At 40.4% G+C, this 16,622-nt stretch overlaps 1 protein-coding gene across 1 annotated transcript in view; it reads right to left on the bottom strand.

Annotated features, from left to right (window-relative positions):
- The window catches only part of syne1a (spectrin repeat containing, nuclear envelope 1a), a 122,161-nt gene that overhangs the window by 29,876 nt on the left and 75,663 nt on the right, over positions 1-16,622 (bottom strand). Inside the window, exons 89-119 of the mRNA XM_079376216.1 lie at positions 16,102-16,284; positions 15,623-15,766; positions 14,102-14,305; positions 12,906-13,040; positions 11,032-11,154; positions 10,788-10,949; positions 10,303-10,503; positions 9,676-9,849; positions 8,377-8,568; positions 7,566-7,697; positions 7,323-7,423; positions 7,055-7,211; positions 6,525-6,644; positions 6,237-6,395; positions 4,924-5,142; positions 4,724-4,825; positions 4,511-4,630; positions 4,205-4,405; positions 3,690-3,863; positions 3,454-3,585; positions 3,022-3,218; positions 2,750-2,882; positions 2,482-2,664; positions 2,219-2,368; positions 1,928-2,104; positions 1,431-1,586; positions 1,138-1,293; positions 857-1,027; positions 633-766; positions 362-545; positions 13-195 (exon numbers count right to left, since the gene is read on the bottom strand). Coding sequence (XP_079232342.1) covers positions 13-195; positions 362-545; positions 633-766; positions 857-1,027; positions 1,138-1,293; positions 1,431-1,586; positions 1,928-2,104; positions 2,219-2,368; positions 2,482-2,664; positions 2,750-2,882; positions 3,022-3,218; positions 3,454-3,585; positions 3,690-3,863; positions 4,205-4,405; positions 4,511-4,630; positions 4,724-4,825; positions 4,924-5,142; positions 6,237-6,395; positions 6,525-6,644; positions 7,055-7,211; positions 7,323-7,423; positions 7,566-7,697; positions 8,377-8,568; positions 9,676-9,849; positions 10,303-10,503; positions 10,788-10,949; positions 11,032-11,154; positions 12,906-13,040; positions 14,102-14,305; positions 15,623-15,766; positions 16,102-16,284 — 4,959 coding nt within the window. The remainder of the gene's footprint in view (positions 1-12; positions 196-361; positions 546-632; positions 767-856; positions 1,028-1,137; positions 1,294-1,430; positions 1,587-1,927; positions 2,105-2,218; positions 2,369-2,481; positions 2,665-2,749; positions 2,883-3,021; positions 3,219-3,453; positions 3,586-3,689; positions 3,864-4,204; positions 4,406-4,510; positions 4,631-4,723; positions 4,826-4,923; positions 5,143-6,236; positions 6,396-6,524; positions 6,645-7,054; positions 7,212-7,322; positions 7,424-7,565; positions 7,698-8,376; positions 8,569-9,675; positions 9,850-10,302; positions 10,504-10,787; positions 10,950-11,031; positions 11,155-12,905; positions 13,041-14,101; positions 14,306-15,622; positions 15,767-16,101; positions 16,285-16,622) is intronic.

Here is a 16,622-nt window from a genome sequence, read left to right as displayed (position 1 = left end):
AATCATCTGAACCTCTAGCAGAGACTGCTGTCTTTGGAGGGTATGTCCAACTGTTGCTAATCGCTGAGTGAGTGACAGGTGGTCTGTATGGAAGGTTGTCATGGCAGAAGGGTCCACTTGTTGCCTCAGCTGCTCTGAAAACTCATCCAGCTGCTGCAGCACAGACTCTACGGATCCCTCAGTCGCCATAAGGCCCTGCACAAATACCAGTTTTACAAAGAGGAATACAGTGGACCCTTTCACAACTGAACACACTTGTCAGAATTAGCAATGGCTAACATACTTTTGGGTCGCTAACATAATCCAAGCACGCAAACATTTAAGAGGCTTCCAAACCCATCATGCATTGATAAATCCACACCTTCACTTCCTGTTCTGTGACATCCCTGTGGATGGTGCTCTTGAGCAGCTGTTCCACCTGATCCTCTAGTTTCTGGATGTCAGTGCTGCTCTGAGCATGAAGTGCTTTGTAATGCTGCCACAGTTGCAGCAGGCTCTTACTCCTCCTCAGCTGATCTGAGATCTGCTCCAGCAGCGTGTTCCATCTGACAGCAGATCAGTAAATCAATGATTTATAAACACTTTGTACTGATCAGTGTCTTTATTAGTTACTAGACGTTTCTGAAACTCACCTGAGATTTACATCACCCAGTGCTGTGTTGAGTGAATCGGTCACCGAGGGATGGCAATCCCTCAGCAGCTGTTGCTTTATGGAGCCCAGTTTCCGTAAACTGCTCTCTTGTTTCTCCAACTCATCTTGTAAACTCTGAGACACACAAAAACCTGTGGTGATTTTAGGTTTTTTCTCGATATAATGCTAACAAAAGCTCATTTATGTTTTGCGACAGACTAGCACCTCAAGGTTCTCCACTTGAACCTGCACAGCTTCTGGGGAGCCAGTAAGAAGACGCAGACGAGAGATGGTGTAACGTCCCTCCATCAGGTAGCCCTGAATCTCCTCATATGCTTGTTTATACAGAGTCCACTGCTCCAGCACTGACCGGAGACTGACTGTCTGCTGCCCGATCTAAAATAACACACAAATCTCATCTAGGACTGATAATCGGCGTTTTGGTGAAAATTATGAATAATATCGTAATGAAGATTACAAAACTAGATGCATTAGGTGAAACATACCATGTGATCCAGATTGGCCCAAGACTGGTTTAGACCTTTTAGAGTGTCCATAATAACAGACCCGGCCTCGCCTTTCTTATCCTGAATTAATAGGCATCCCTTTTCTTCAGCCTTCTCCAGATCTTTCTCTTTCTCCTTTACCAACACTTCCATTTCCTAGCATACAGAGACAGTCAGATCAATACTTCAAAACAACAAATCACATAGAATATTTCTGGATTATCTATGTAATCTTTACTCATGAATTCATATACTGTGCATGTAGAGCCTAACAACTAGGGTGCAGTACCTACCTGACAATCTTTGAGTGCATTCTGGGCTGAGGAAACATCCTCAATCCTGTGCTTCTTTTTGAGTTTCTCTTCCTGTACACTAAACCAGGTCTTCAAGGTCTGAACCACATTCTCATACTCTAACCAGCTTTCAAGCAGACCCTCTAAAACCTGAATCTGTGAAACACAAAAGACACCAGTTTAATATACGATAAAAATTAAAGGTAAATGACACACAATAGGATCAAAAAGTCACAGTCTACTTGTAAAAACACGTTTAGAATTCCTAAATTGCTTACTTTTTATTACTTTTATTATTTTTACATTATAAATGACATTATCATAACAATTGTAGTGAAAAGTTCAATTGAAAAATTGGTATGAATTTCTGTCTTAGTATTTGATTTGTCCCATTTTTTGCAGCATTGGAGCTGCATGAATTGTATAAGTTCAAACAAAACCTGATATTTCATGTTTTCCAGCACAATGTGAGAATTTTCTACATTTTTATGCCTAACCTTCTCTGTAACGAGTCCCTGCAGTATCTGCCAGCGGCGGTTCATGGCCCCAAGACGCTCAGCAAAGTCTGTTTTGTCACTGCGTTTCCCCTCCACATCCTGACTGCTGATTTGCAGAACTGACTGATTCACAAAGTCCACCGTCAGATGCTTACAGGACAGGTCAATCCGAAAACCCTGTTGAGAAGAGTAAATAAAGAAAAAGAGAGATTTGGTGTCTTGAGTATGAAGTACGAAATGACTGATGATATGTTATATTATTTCAAAAGTCTTGAAGAATTTTTTTGCTACCTTGTATTTTTGAAGGTACATTTGCACAGCCTCTGATCCTACTGCCCCCATGATCTTCTGCTGATCCTCTTTGATGATATTCTCCATGAGGGATATCCAGCTCATTAGCTCAGTTATTGCATGACGGGATGGCAGCTTCTCCATCTGCAGCTGTTGATCAGAACAGGAATGCTATGATTAGCATAGCCACGTGAGCCTATTCATTATCTGCATACCCTTCCTTAACTAAAAATAGGCAGTGCAATCAGTCCTAGTCTTCATACCTGGTGTAGTTTCTCCTGGACCACAGGGATACGAGTGAGAAGATCAGCCCATTGCGTGTCTACCTGGGCCAAGTTTGCCCTGAGAGCTGCCGTGTCCACTTTCTTCAACCGAAGAAGCTGATTCCCCTGGCTCTGAACTGAGGCACGCAAAGAAGACTTGGCGTCTACCTCTTTGGAGAACTCCTGCAAATACAGAGCCAATATAGAGTATGTCTATGAGATCTCAAATGAGACCTAAGGCTATTTTAGCAGGATATTTATATCTTACCAGGAAGGCATAAAGATGGTCTCTGACGGTCTCTAGCTCTTGAGGTACCGTAACAGACTGAGTGCTCCAGAACTCCAGGCGGTCTAGTGCCGAACTCAGCCATTGGCTAAGCTCAGCTGACTCACTCTGATACCTAAAATAAAATATGAAGAGAACATGTGACGTCAACAAAAACATGCATACATAGAAGAAACACATTGTGTGTGTGATTGTGTCCAAGTTCATTTCTTTCTTAAGGAAGCAGACACAGAGAAAGTGATCAGATCTCAGACCTAATCCAGTGTTTGAGGGTGGAGTCCAGTCGGTGCAATTCCTTATTGATCTTGGTGGTGGTGCTGAGCCAGTGGTCCCCCAGCTGAGTGAGCTGAGTCTCCAGCTCTGAGCAGGACACATGCAAAAGCAGCCTCTTTCCATCCTCCAACAGCTTATACAACTGCTGCTGCCGCTCAGAGAGACTAGCCTTTAAACGCTACAGAGAGAGTGTGAGACAGATTTAGATTGTAGATTTTGTTTAGAAATTCTATTATGTACTGCAGTTCGAAAATTTGTTGTAAGCTTTTTTTTTTTAAAGAAATTTCTACTTTTCAACAAAAAGCCATTACCAGTATTTAATGTTTGTAAAGTAAAATCATGGTTGGTGTAGTATGAATATTATGGTGTAACACTGTCTGATCCAGTGTTCTGTGTGTGTGATGGAGCTGTACCTGATACAGAGCAATTCTATCGCTCAATCTGTCCTCCGTCTCCTCCACCAGGCCTACAATGGGGATGTTGCTTTCCATTGCCTCCAGCTGTCTGTACAGGGCCTGATAGTCACCCACCAACCTGCTCCACCACTGATGCCACAAAACACAAACAGTTATTCAGTTCATATGCACTGTACTCTGTGATTATAATTTGCATCTTGAATGCAAATAAAGAGACACAAATCCACACACACCTCCAGGATGCCCTCCAGCTCCACTCCTCGTTTGTGAGCCTGTTTAAGTACAGCCTGGGCTTGAGCCACAGTCTCTTCCAAGCTCTGGACCTCCCGCTGCACCACCAACCCACTGACCTGCCTGAAGAAGGCCTGTGTCAGAACAACATGTGTCTCTAGCCCCTGGAAAAACTCCTGCAGTAAGAGATAAGAGAACATGAGTCCATGCTCATCAAAAGGGAACAAAACATGAATATATAATCAGTCTTTTCATAAAGTGGTATTGATGGAGCAGACATTCACTTTCTTGAGAGCATTTGACTGCATGAGACGAGGGTCTTCAATATTTGTTATTTTTTCCTTAAAACGAAAGACTATGTTTTAACTACCATTCAAAGGTTTGGGGTCGGTATTATTTTCTTTAATGTTTCTTATGCTCACCAAGGCTCCATTTATTTGATCAAAAATACAGTAAAAATAGAAATATAGTAAAAATAGTAAAAATGTCCAGACACTGTTGCAATACACTGCTGTACCTTGTGTTTATCTAGGAGAATCTGAACCTCAATCACTGATCCCACTTTCATCTTCTGATCAGCAGCCATTTTGTCCTGGGCAGTGTCTAGCAGATCCACCAGGTCTTGTAAAGCTCTCTCATACTGAGCCTTTAGAACCAAACTCTGGTTCAGCCCACTCCGCTTGGAGCCCACCATCTCCACCAGCTCTTCATAAGCATCCTGCACAGCAAAACACAAGGTCAAGCGGAAAGTCAAATGAAAGACATGAAATCAGCAACTGTAATTGTTGTTATTAAACCAAACACAGGGGAGAGATGTGTGTACCTGTAGTTTCAGCAGTTCTTGAGTGCAGAGCTGGTTGGGCTGCAGTGTCTCTCCTCTGCTCCTCATCTCAGAAACTTTCTGTTCAAATTCCCTCAAACTGTCCTCTGCTTCTGCTAGAATCTGTTTACATTGAATATTCATATTCATAGTAAATTAACAGTTTTGCTTGGGGTCGTGCAATTATATCTATGTCATTTTGAATGTGTGTCTGACCTCCATTTGTTTAGAAGCGGGCCGATCCACAGCTGCGTTCATTTTCTGCAAAAGCTGGTACTTTGAGTCACTGAGTGCTGTAAGCAACAGCCTCAACTCAGCCTAAGGAATAGACAAAGAGCAAAATCCATATGTGAGAAAGAGCGAGAGAGAAAAAACAATATATCAACTAAAAAACAAAAGATACAAGCAACATATACCTGGAAAACAGTGAGTTCCTGCAGCTTGTATTTCATGGTGTCACATCTCTGTTCCAGCACTGTGTCCAACAGCTTCAGTCTCCCTTCCAAACCATCTAACACTTCCTCAACCAAAACACTTTCTCCACTTTCTCCATCCCATAGCTGCTCTGTTCCTCCGAGCACATCCCGACATTTACACACCTTCTCGTTGACATTCTTTACCTCCTTATTCAAACTCTGAAGAGAGTAGAGAAGAGAGTCAAAGAGTGTCAATGTTTCTTAACAAAAATAGTTTAAACGTGCCATAGAATGAAAAACTGTCTTTACCCTGGCATATTTAAATAATAACAGTTCTGTACATGGAAATGACATACAGTGAGCCTCAAACACCATAGTTTCCTCCTTCATATGTAAATCTCGTGATTAAAAAAGACCACTGAAAAACAGGCGAATCAGAACATAACACCGACTGTGACGCAACAGTCGGGATCACTACGCCCCCAACATTTGCATAAACCCGCCCTTGTTCTAAGCCGGCCGAACCATCAGAAGCTCTGCAGGTATTGTAAATAAACAAGCGCGGACAACAGCGAAAATGACAAAATAAATTTTATGTTCCAGGCCGTGCAAGGGGTGTGAAGTGCAGGGATGGGTTGGTGTCTCTATTCAGAAAGGCACAGAAAGCAAATAACGCGAGCCACTAAAGGGACATGGTTAGCTCCTTGCTAGCGGTAGCCTGTTACAGTACATACGATTTCACTCTCAGTAAGGAGAGATGAGGATGATGGCGAATGACTTACAGATCCTGAGCACCACTGACAAGCATCTGATCTTGTGAAATGTGTAGTAAGTACTGTTGCTCCATAATGTAAACATAGTTTGTGTGATCGCGTCTCTTGAAAGTGAAACTATAACGCGATCGATGGATCGTTCAAAAGCAGTTTCAATGCCTCGCGTATTAATAACGGCTCCCTGATGCCCGCGTTTTATAATACAGTATAATTACCCGACGATATAACTGCGAAAGAAAGTATTTAAATATATATTTTCCTCCCTGTGCTTCCTTCTTGCTGATGAGCCGTACTGTGAAACAGCCAATCAGAGCAGAGCTCATTATTATTCATGACCCTGCCAAATAAGCCAATAACAGACCGTTTCATTCTAGGGAGAAATCCTAGGGTTGTAAATGGACATGTAAAATCGTTTCTGGAGATTTTTTGCCCTTACCTAAGCCACATACCTTCTGTGTAGATATCAGAGAACAATTTAAAATACTGTATCAATGCATTCTATGGCACCTTTAAGACTCTAGTAAAATTACTATGTCTGACCTCTAGGTGGCCCAGGTGAGTCTCTGAGTCATCAGATAGTAATATTGGGCCAGATACAAGCTCATTTTCAGCATTGTCCAGCCAGGAGGAAGCTGACGAAACCGCCTCATATAGAGCTCTCTTCAGAGCATGAGCACGCTTACTGTCAGCGCCACTTGTCTGTGGGAGGACATAAATAAATTACTATCTGCAAAAATAGCCTTACTAGTTATAGTAATACAAAATTCTGGTGCAGTTTAACATCCTGTTCTTAAAGAATATGTAAATAAAAATATTCAGTGGCAGTACCTGAGGCAAGTCCTCCAAATCTTGGCTGAAGCCTTCAAACAGACTTCGGGGAGACAGGATATCCTGACTCAGTTGCTCTCCTCTGAAAACTCCACAGGGACTGGATACCGGCTGGTATAGCTACGAGGTATATAATCATTATAATCGTGCTCTTGCAAACTATTCTAGCTCAAACTCTCAGGGATAATGTTTTTAAATAAAGACTGAAAGTGTTGTTGGAAGCTTAATTGTGACGTTTATAGCCTACATTTTGCTTTTTACTTCTAGTGATTGTATTTAGGGTTCAAAATTCATGAAAATTGTAAGATAAACCTTTGTCAAGATAAACAAAATGTGTAAGAATCATAAACTTTCATTTATTTTCTGCAATAATCCAAAAGCCAATGGAAAAATCCTTTTAGGTTCTTGTCAAGGGTCATCACTGTAGCCCTCTATTAGCGGAGGGAATGGATCAGATATAACAGTCCATCCTCAAAACTCTAACATCGAGAAAACAAAGCTAGATTATAGTGTTGTTGTTGATTATGTACCGTGTTACATGGTGTCTGCTCCACAGTGTTTAGTGACAGCTGCAGTTTGTTGTTAAGGTCTTTGCTCAGGTTCTCCCATCTGACTCTCATCTGATCTCTTGTGCTTATGCTCTCAGACCACTGACCATCATCCCCTTCAGAAAGTTCTGCAGGAGACCTACATAATGAAGAAAAAAGTTTGTGCTGTACACCCTTGTCCTTGTCATTTATAAAGTGTGCAAGACAAAGATGCAAACATGTAGATAATGTAAAAGTGGGTCAAACTTACCTCTCTCCATTGGGTGTTGTTCGCTGTGAGAGAATCTCCTCTCCTCTAGATGCTACAGATTGCAGTAACTTCTTCTGTTCGCCAAGCTGCTCCTCTAATTCCTGCATTATATGTAAGATGTTGGAAAAAAATCCAGAATAATAGAATGTTTTTCATTTAAAGACTGTGTCAGTATGAGCATTTATTATTCTAGTTAAGCTGATTAACATCATGTAATTGCTCAATAGCAGTTTGATTGCCTACCCTCTGTCTTTGCACTGTGTCTTGATGCTGTTGGTTGCGTGTGGATCGAGCCTGACTGAGCCAATCCATCATATTTGGGCTCTGAGAGAGAGACGAATCTGATTCAATGTCCTCCTGCTCCTGAAGTGAGCCCTAATAAATAAAGAGATAGAAAATTAGAAATATATTTTTAAATGATAAAAATATGTAAAAAGTATTTAAAAATTACAACATCTATAAATTCTAAAAATGTTTGCTTATTCTAAGCAAACAATATATCAGGCAAAAATTTAGGTTTGGTGAAATTAATTTATAGAAGGTGTCAAAACAATGAACCTAGATATATAGAATTTCTTGGAAACACCGAAAACACTTGAAAAGTTTAATCTTTTCAGTAAGTAGAGGTTAAAGGTCAATCATGACTGACAATAGGAAATGGAGCCAAATTAACTTGCATCAGGCTTTTACATGTCACCAACATGTCTCATTCAAAAGACCTGGGCTAAAATTCCAGACTTGCCCCACAATTTGTAAAAGGTCTTTGTTTCAGATAGATGTTGCTGGAGAGCAATGCCATCTTTCACAACAATGAACAGCGCTTGGCATTCTTCTGTCCTCCTGCCCACAAAGCAGCCATTGAGGCGAGGATGTGCTTTTTAGTGTTTTTGGTGGTGTGTGTGCAAATGTACCGACTGACGTCAGTAACCTCCAATTGTTCTTATACTAAGTATTCAGACCTTTGGCATTTTCTGTCATTCTTCAAAATTATAGTTCTTGGGTAGCTCTTCCGTCAAGGAATGTTACTTTGAGAAGTTAAAGTGGTATCCCTCACCTGGATGTGGGTCTGTTTGTCTTGGAGGATGCGCTGTAACTCCAGCAGGCTGGATTTGAGGCTGTACAGTTTGAGGGAGAGCTGCTCAGCATCACCCCGTGTGCCGGCCTTACCCTCCATCAGCAAACTCTCACTGTGCACTGACAGCTCGGACAGACACAGCACCTTCTGCTCGATCTCCAGTAACATGTTCTAGACCAGGAACAAAAGATCAGAAGATTAAATTGCTTTGCTTAGATATATTCAGCAGTGTGAATATTTTAAATAACTTAATTACATTTAATGAGCATTAATGACATTGAATGAACATAATCAGGATTTGGGCTTGGTTAACCTATTCTTTTCAAGTTGATTTCAGAAACATGTGAAACGTCCTCTTGTCTTCTCATCTTAAGGAACAAAGCTCTTTTAAGTGCTATCATCATAAATACAAACAACAATGGGTTTACCATTAAGATAAAATTGTGGGTAAAAAAACTAAATTCAATGTAACTAAATAGATTTGTTCGCTAGATAATCAGATACATGTAAAAACACAACAGAAGTTTTTTGAAAAAATGCGTAAATAGGAGCGTTTATGCAGTGACTGATAATCTTCTTAAGCTGCTTAACCTAGTCTTTAGACATCTAGATCTTTACCACACTACACGCGCACTAGTCCAGAGAATTTAGCATACTACTAAGAAAGTAAACCGTCAATACATTTTTTAAATTTTGTGGTGGGCCTGCAGGGTAGCTGGAACTGAATGCTGGTTAATAGTGGAGAGAGCCAGTGGCATTCAATGAGGAATGAGCAAACATTAACAGCAGTAAGCTAAAGGTCAGAGCCACCCTGACTTCTCACAAAGAATCTAACTTTCAGGTTAAAGGTTAACTTGATCCCTACAGCCCTTTAATTAAAACACAAAAAGACACACACGTGTGTGTATGCCTTTGTGTTTCCTTGAAAAAATGAAGACATGCACTGTGGGACGTCCTATTACTGCAGGGAAGAAAAAGCCCCCTAATCCTAATGAGCAACAGAACGGGACAAAACCCACACAGCTAATCAGATTTACTTCCAGCCCACTCTAGTGAGTCCAGACATTATCAGCCAGCAGAATCCGATGAACTGATTAAATCTATCAATAAAGACTACAAGGGAAATTGATAATCTACAATAAAATGAAATAAATAACTACAATGCAGATTAATCAAATAAATCAGTATTTTCCTAATTATTTGTTTATTGATAGTTTCTTTGCAATTGACATGATTGAATATTTTATACTGACACATTTCCCAGGCCTAGTCTCTTACCTGGCAGTCAATCAGCTGTTCCTCCATGTCCATGTCCTGTGGGTGTGGCTGGAGAGTGGAGCTCAGTGTGGCACGTGTGCTGAGCAGCCAGTTGTCAAGCTCCTCAGCCTCACTATGATAACGCTGCAGCGCTTGTTCTTGCCTCTGTTCTTCTAACTGCTCACTTAATCGCTCCTGCAGGACAGAGAATTGCACAAAATCAGGCCTATATCAAGAACAATATGCCATTTGGGTATATAATAAGTTGTTTCACGTTGAGTCTTCTTGAGCCTAGTAAGGTCAGTGAAGAGAAATCTCATGGTATTGCCATTGTTGCAAAATAAGTGTTATACCACCAGTTTGTTATGTGTTATTCCTCTATTCTTTCTCTTTAATTATGGCTCCTGGGAATTAGTTTAGGCTTGTCTGTCATTTGGTTTATAATCTGCAATTAGTGGTTTTAAAGTAGAGAGATATCCTGCTAGTTCAACCAAAAGACTAAAATCATTACTAGGACTAATTACTAATTTGAAATTCCCAACATCTGCTAAACAACAGTACATAAAATAATCAAAACAGCAAAATCTTTTTTTTTGCTACTATTTATCAGCCGTCTCCATTTCTCTGCATGCTATTATTCCTGCTCACCTCCAAAAGTTGGCGCTTTCCGGAGGCCTTCATGTGGATGGTGGCCATGCGTTCTCCTAGCACAGTGAGAGTTGACTGCAGGGCCAGCTGGTCTCCGGCATCTGCCTCCAAACTGTCCTCATCCATCTGTAGCTCTTGGGAGAAGCAGGCCTGCAATGCACTGATCTCATCCTGGAGCATTAGGATCTCATCCATCAAAGCCTGAGGAACAAACAGGAACCAGGAAACGGCTTTATTTTAATTCAGGTTTCATTAGAAAGTTGATTTGCTCTAGTTGTAAACAGTAAAGCTACATTAAAGGCTAAATGCCACAAAGGAAGATACTTCTAGGTAAGAGATTAGTTTTAGACACAGGAGAAGTTGGTAATCTAGAGGGTAACCCTGTCCTCTGGCTCGTATCGTTAGTCCAGCTATAGGCTTGAGTTTTTATGTGATCTAGCTTTAGTGCGGTCATCTTGCTTCATCTGATCCTCTGTCCCTCTCACCTGGTGGGCGGCCATCTGGCTCTCAGGACTCTTGCTTGGCTCCAAGCCTTCATTTAGTGCGGTCTCAATGGACTCCATCTTTGTGGAGACAGACTGCAGAGTCTCCTGATAGTGCTGCTGCCTCTCCAGAGCTTCATATAGGCTCTTCTGCTTCTCACTGATCTGTAAAGAAATATACTGCATGTTAACCAACATAAGAAGTGATCTGGATTTTGTAATGCGATACGCATCTAAGGATATTTACCACATTCTTCAAAGTCTCCCATGAGCGCTGTAGGTCGTCCAGATTAGCTGAGGCAGCTGACTCCATGGAGGGGTCATAAAGCTCCTGTAGTGGAGCTCTGCTTAAAGGAGCTCGCCCTGAACCCTACAAAAGACATTACATCATGTGACTGTGTGCATGCACACATAAATAATAAACAAAATTGTGCTGGTCCTCTTAAAACACAACAAAACAGTAGTGATACTTATGTGGGTTTCTGCCTGAATGTTTCAGATGTTGCACTCGTGCCCAGTAACATGATTATACCAAATGGTTAACCATGTGTTTGCCAGATGCTTAAACACATAAAGAATCTATGCTAACCAAAACATCTTTGTCACTTCCTCGGGCCATGTTCAAATCTGTGTGAACTACAGCTCATTACATGCATATATGAACATTATAAAAGGCAAAAAAAATTACGTCAGAATGAAATCAGAGATAGTTTTCTATTGCTCCTCGAGAGAAAGTCAGCAGAAGAACAGAGCATCCCACACCTTATAACAAATGAATTCATGAATTTATGAATGACATTTATTCATGATTATTTAAAAATTACTTTAAAAAATTGTTTCATATTCATTTGAAGGTGATTTACATTTCTATGACACATACCAGTTATTGGAACTAACAATTTTTTAAAATACACAGTGTACAAATGTCTCCAAAAGGTCCAAATCATCAATTACATTTTTTTCCCATTTCAAATAAATGCGGTTCTTTTTAACTTTATATTCATTAAAGAATCCTGAAATAAATGTATCACTGTTTGCAGAAAAAAAATTAAGCAGCATAACTGTTTTCAACATTGACAATAAGAAATGTCTCAAGAACCAAATCAGCATATTCGAATGATTTCTGAAGGATCATGTGACACTGAAGACTGGAGTAATGGCTGCAGAAAATTAAGTTTTTTTAAATATTGTAAGTGTAAACAGTTATTTTAAATTGTAAAAATACTTCACAATATTACTCTTTTTTTATGGCAACCCCTAACTGTTGAACAGCGATGTATATATTATATAGTATAATATACACAATATATGAAGAGTTTATTTGCAAAAAACATGTTTTTTTTATTATGTTATGTTTTACTGTGTTTTATTGTGTTAGTTAGCGGGGATTTTCAGTTATTTTTTAACCTAGTCAAAATAACTCAACTGTGGTTTGATTGAGGTTAATTAGAATGCACAATAAAAATAAAAAAAGAATTGAATTAACAATTCAATTACAATTTAACAAAAAAGAATTGTTAAAAACTGAGTTATTTGTTTTTGCAAATTAACTCTTCATATATGTTTTTGAAATTTCCTTTAGAATTGATCAAATCTGAAGTGTGCAATTTCTGTACCACTAGTGGAACAAAGTGAAAAAGGCAAAAAATATGAACTACTAAATGCTCCTATCTACCATTGGATGGACAAACTCGCACTGTTATCCAGCCCTTAGACCATTTCTTAATTCAGTGCTGCTGTATTGGGCTCGTTGAAAAGCTCAAACAGAGAAATGTTTTGAAAATATTGAAGAGTCACAGGGTTTACACTTTTCAAGGAAATCAACCTGATCAACAAGATGTCTTAGAATTGTAACTCTATATTAAGATGCATATTCTACATTTCCAGAGGAAAGGGGGGAAAAATCAAATTTTTCTGATATTTCCAAGTTTACCATGACTGTGGGAACCCTCAGACAAACATTTGCATTCAAATCAAGAACGGAGCAGTGGCTACTGTATAAAAGTGATTGGTTAAGTTTAAATTGAGGTCAATTAGGTTAGTGGCTGATCAGGGATAAGTTGATTAAATGTGATAAGATTGGCAAGAGCTAGCATAGTGTGGGATAGAGCCACGGGGTACCTGAGAGGTGTCAGCGTTAGGCCCGGGTGAGGGCGATCTGCAGGCGGGGGGAGAGGAGACCTCGCTGTTGGTGCCCTCCTCACCAGACTCCTCTGTGACCGGGGAGAGGAGAGTATGACAACGGCCTGCCGTCATCTGACCATTCAAAGGCAAAAGAGGCAGAGGAAGAAAGAGAAAGAAAGATGCATAAACAGTGAATCAGGAGCAAAGCACCAAAAGAAGAAGAAAACCAGAGGAAGAATATTAGGGTGCTGGAAAAAGTACAATGCCGTTCAAGTTTGGGGCTGGTTGTTTTTGAAAGAAGTCTCTCATATTTCACCAAGGCTGAGTTGTGTGCTTAATATTTTTGTGGAAACCCTGATACATTTTTCAGGATTTGTTGATGAATAGAGAACAGCATTTATTTGAAACAGGATTTTTTTTAAACATTATAAACGTCTTAACTTTCAGGTTTTGATCAATTGAATGCACCCTTGCTGAATAAAAGATTTCATTCCTTGACCCCAAACTTGCAGCAGCGTATATTTCCATTTGATTCTGACAGGAAGTCCTGATTCAAGCAGAAAATCTGAATAAGATCCTGCAAAGCAGCACCACAGATTTACAGACAGACCACATTTGTTAAGAGTAGCCATGACTAAGCCCTTCACAGACCTCTCGTCATGATAAAGGAATGAACCCGGTTAGGAAACAGGGCAGAATACGCACAGACTCTCTGTAAAAATACAGTAAGATGGCATACAATAATGAATTGTGCTTGCCTGCATAAACTAAAGTAATCTGAACCATGGATGCACTCCACCATCAGGCTAAATTTAGCTCTAGATACAATGACTGCTGAACTACTGCAAAGCTACACCCCTTTCTCTGTAAGTCAGTAAGGACTGAGTGACACAGCTGGAGCTGAACTGTTGGCGGTTAATGTGGAATCCGGCCCTGATCATGACTGATGCAACGAAGGGAAACCATACGGCCCAAATAAAGACAAACTAATGTTGACAAAGTCAAGGCCAACTAACATCCTCATCCTATTTTCTCTTTCAGCAACAAACAACAACGGGGACACATAATGTAGAGGCACATACAACCCTGTGGGAGAAATAAGAGACCCATGGGATGCTGTCTGACAGTGAAAGAAAAAAGAGCACCCAGCGCACCCCGCCCAGCCCTAACATGTGTAAGTATAAATCACTCACCATGACAACAGAGGGGTGTGCTGGTGGGTGTTTGGGCATCTCTTCCTCCTCATCTTCCAGCTCCTCTAACCCGTCAGAGAGTCCATCAACCTCGCTGACTGTCAGCAGCATGGTAGCATGTTTGGCTTTCACAGTCAACATCTTACACTTGGAGTTCAAGGCTGAGATCTGCTCCTGGTAACCTTTTATCTTCAGGGCCAGTTCCTGTCACAATGACACATTACATTATTATTCCACCGTGGCTGGTCCAAATATATGCGTCCTGGATTAAGTCCCATAGATGAGGAGTAAAAAAGGGGTTAATGCAGAGAGCGGCACTGGTGAGCTGAGCTGAGAAATTCCCCCTCTCTGTCTGTTTGCAGTAGAAAAAAACGGCACAGACGAGCAATCGCTCAGTCAGAGGCATTTTGAGCTTGTAGCCAATCAGAGCGTTGTGGGAGAAGGCCGACAAGCCAAGCCTTCAGGCAATGGCGAACGTGATTGGCACAGAGCTCAGCCAACTGGAGAGAGTGGGAGGGGAGTAGAGAGAGGAAGAACACTTCCTCCTCCAAACCAGCCAACTCACACTCATACACACACAAAGACCTAGAGAACAGGAAATGAGCTCAATGTGAGGGGCTATTCCCCCCTCCTGTTTACATCTTTTCCTTCCTTCCCCTCACTTCCTCACTTTCCACCAATCCCGAAGCTGTTTTCCTGACAAACAAAGGAACTGGGTGCGAGCATGAGACTGAGAGGGGAGGAAGGGGGCTCACATTACAGATTTTGTGCGGCCCGTGGATTCCCCCTCCCGGCGTTCTCGCTCTTTAACTGTCATTCTTTTGCAAACACACAGACAGGCCAGTCTCTGGTAATGAGGTCATGAGGGAGAAAGCTGCAGCTGCAGCACTCGGCTCTGCAGAGGAAAATAACCCTGGGTGATAAAGCCACAGCTGCCACCTCAATTTAAGTAAGATCTACTAAGAAAACACAAGGACATGAGACTCAGTACAGGTTTAGGTTTATTTTTTTTGGTGTGTTTAAACTGGCCCTTGCCTTTAGGGCTGCACAAATGAAACAAAATAAGAAATATTACTATTTTAAACATCCTTCAAGCATTAAACCATCTTGATGAATTGTGCAGCCCTAATCGCATTCATGCGTGTGAAAGTGTTTGTGTGTGCAAATGTAAAGAAACAGGCCAAAAGGGCGTGAGAGAAAGACAGAATTTGATGTCACACAGGACAAAACAGACTGAGGTCAAAGATCGAAGAACTACCTTTACACCCATTGAGAGCAGGTTAGGAATTTATGGCCTGAGTCATTCTCGCCAAATGTAGGTCGACTAGCAAAGCAATATGTTGAGTGATAGCTTAGACAACATGCCTGCATTAATTGTGAGACTGATTGACTGATGCACCAAGCAGGAATGATCATAACAGATCCCACTGCTTATTAAAAGAAACAGTGTTTAAAATAGAAAATTTAAGCATCTATATTTGCAAAAATATAAAAGTATGAAAGACGGATGTCCTTCCTCACCTCATGATGTTGTATCTGTGTCTGAAGCTCCTGTATGTTTCCTGTGGCAACAGGGCGGTCCTGAATAACACGGTGTGCTTCTTCAATAAGTCTCTGTAGGTTCTTGACTTCCTGTTCGTATTGCTCATACTGCACCATGGCCTCCTGGGGGGAATGTGAAGAGAGATGCTAAATGAGCCATTAAAACCACAAGTGCTAAGCCCAGATGAATGCCATGACCGTGCAACAGTATGTGACACTATGCAGATAAACAGAAGGGGAAATGTTACACTTCTGTTGGATTTTATATTTTCCATTTATAATATTAGTAGCTTAAAGTTAGCAGTACCTTTACAATGGGGTCAAAAGGACCACTAGTGACCACTTTTCTAACTTTTTTTTTTTTCATTTCAGCATAAAGGTTTAAGTGAAAGCTTGAATTAAAAAAATAAATATCAATATCTTTCTCTAAGAATATATTGCAATCTGTGTGTGGATACCTGTAATATATTGCACTGTTGAATGGTATTGTGTTGGAGTTGGCTGCTCTCTTGCTGCAGACTCTGTGCAGTAACACATAGCGGTAAAGCAGCAATCACGTCCTCTGGCAGCCGGAGGGCACTCTGACACATCTGCATAGCCTGTACCTGCTGCTTGAGACCCTCCATCTCTGACAACAGCAGCTGAGCAACAAATATTCAACATTAGTTTCATTGTATCAGTGATAAAAACAGTACACGTGATTTTCTTTTCAGTACACAGAAAAATTTATTTTTTTAAATAAATTGTTTCTAGTGCTGTCGAACAATGAATCGCATCCAATATAGAAGTTTTTGTTTACATAATTTTTGTGTGTACTGTGTATCTTTATTATGTATATATAAAGACACACATACAGCATATATTTTGAACATATTTACATGTATATATTTATGTTCATATAAATTATATCATAAATAAATATATTTATTTATATATAATATATTTATTTAAACAAGAAAACAAACAAACAAACTTCATA

This window comes from Barbus barbus (assembly GCF_936440315.1).
Source record: "Barbus barbus genome assembly, chromosome: 24".
In the NCBI taxonomy this organism is placed as follows: domain Eukaryota; kingdom Metazoa; phylum Chordata; class Actinopteri; order Cypriniformes; family Cyprinidae; genus Barbus; species Barbus barbus.
The sequence above is the reverse complement of the archived record's forward strand: the minus strand, read 5'-3'. Positions and strand labels throughout refer to the sequence as shown.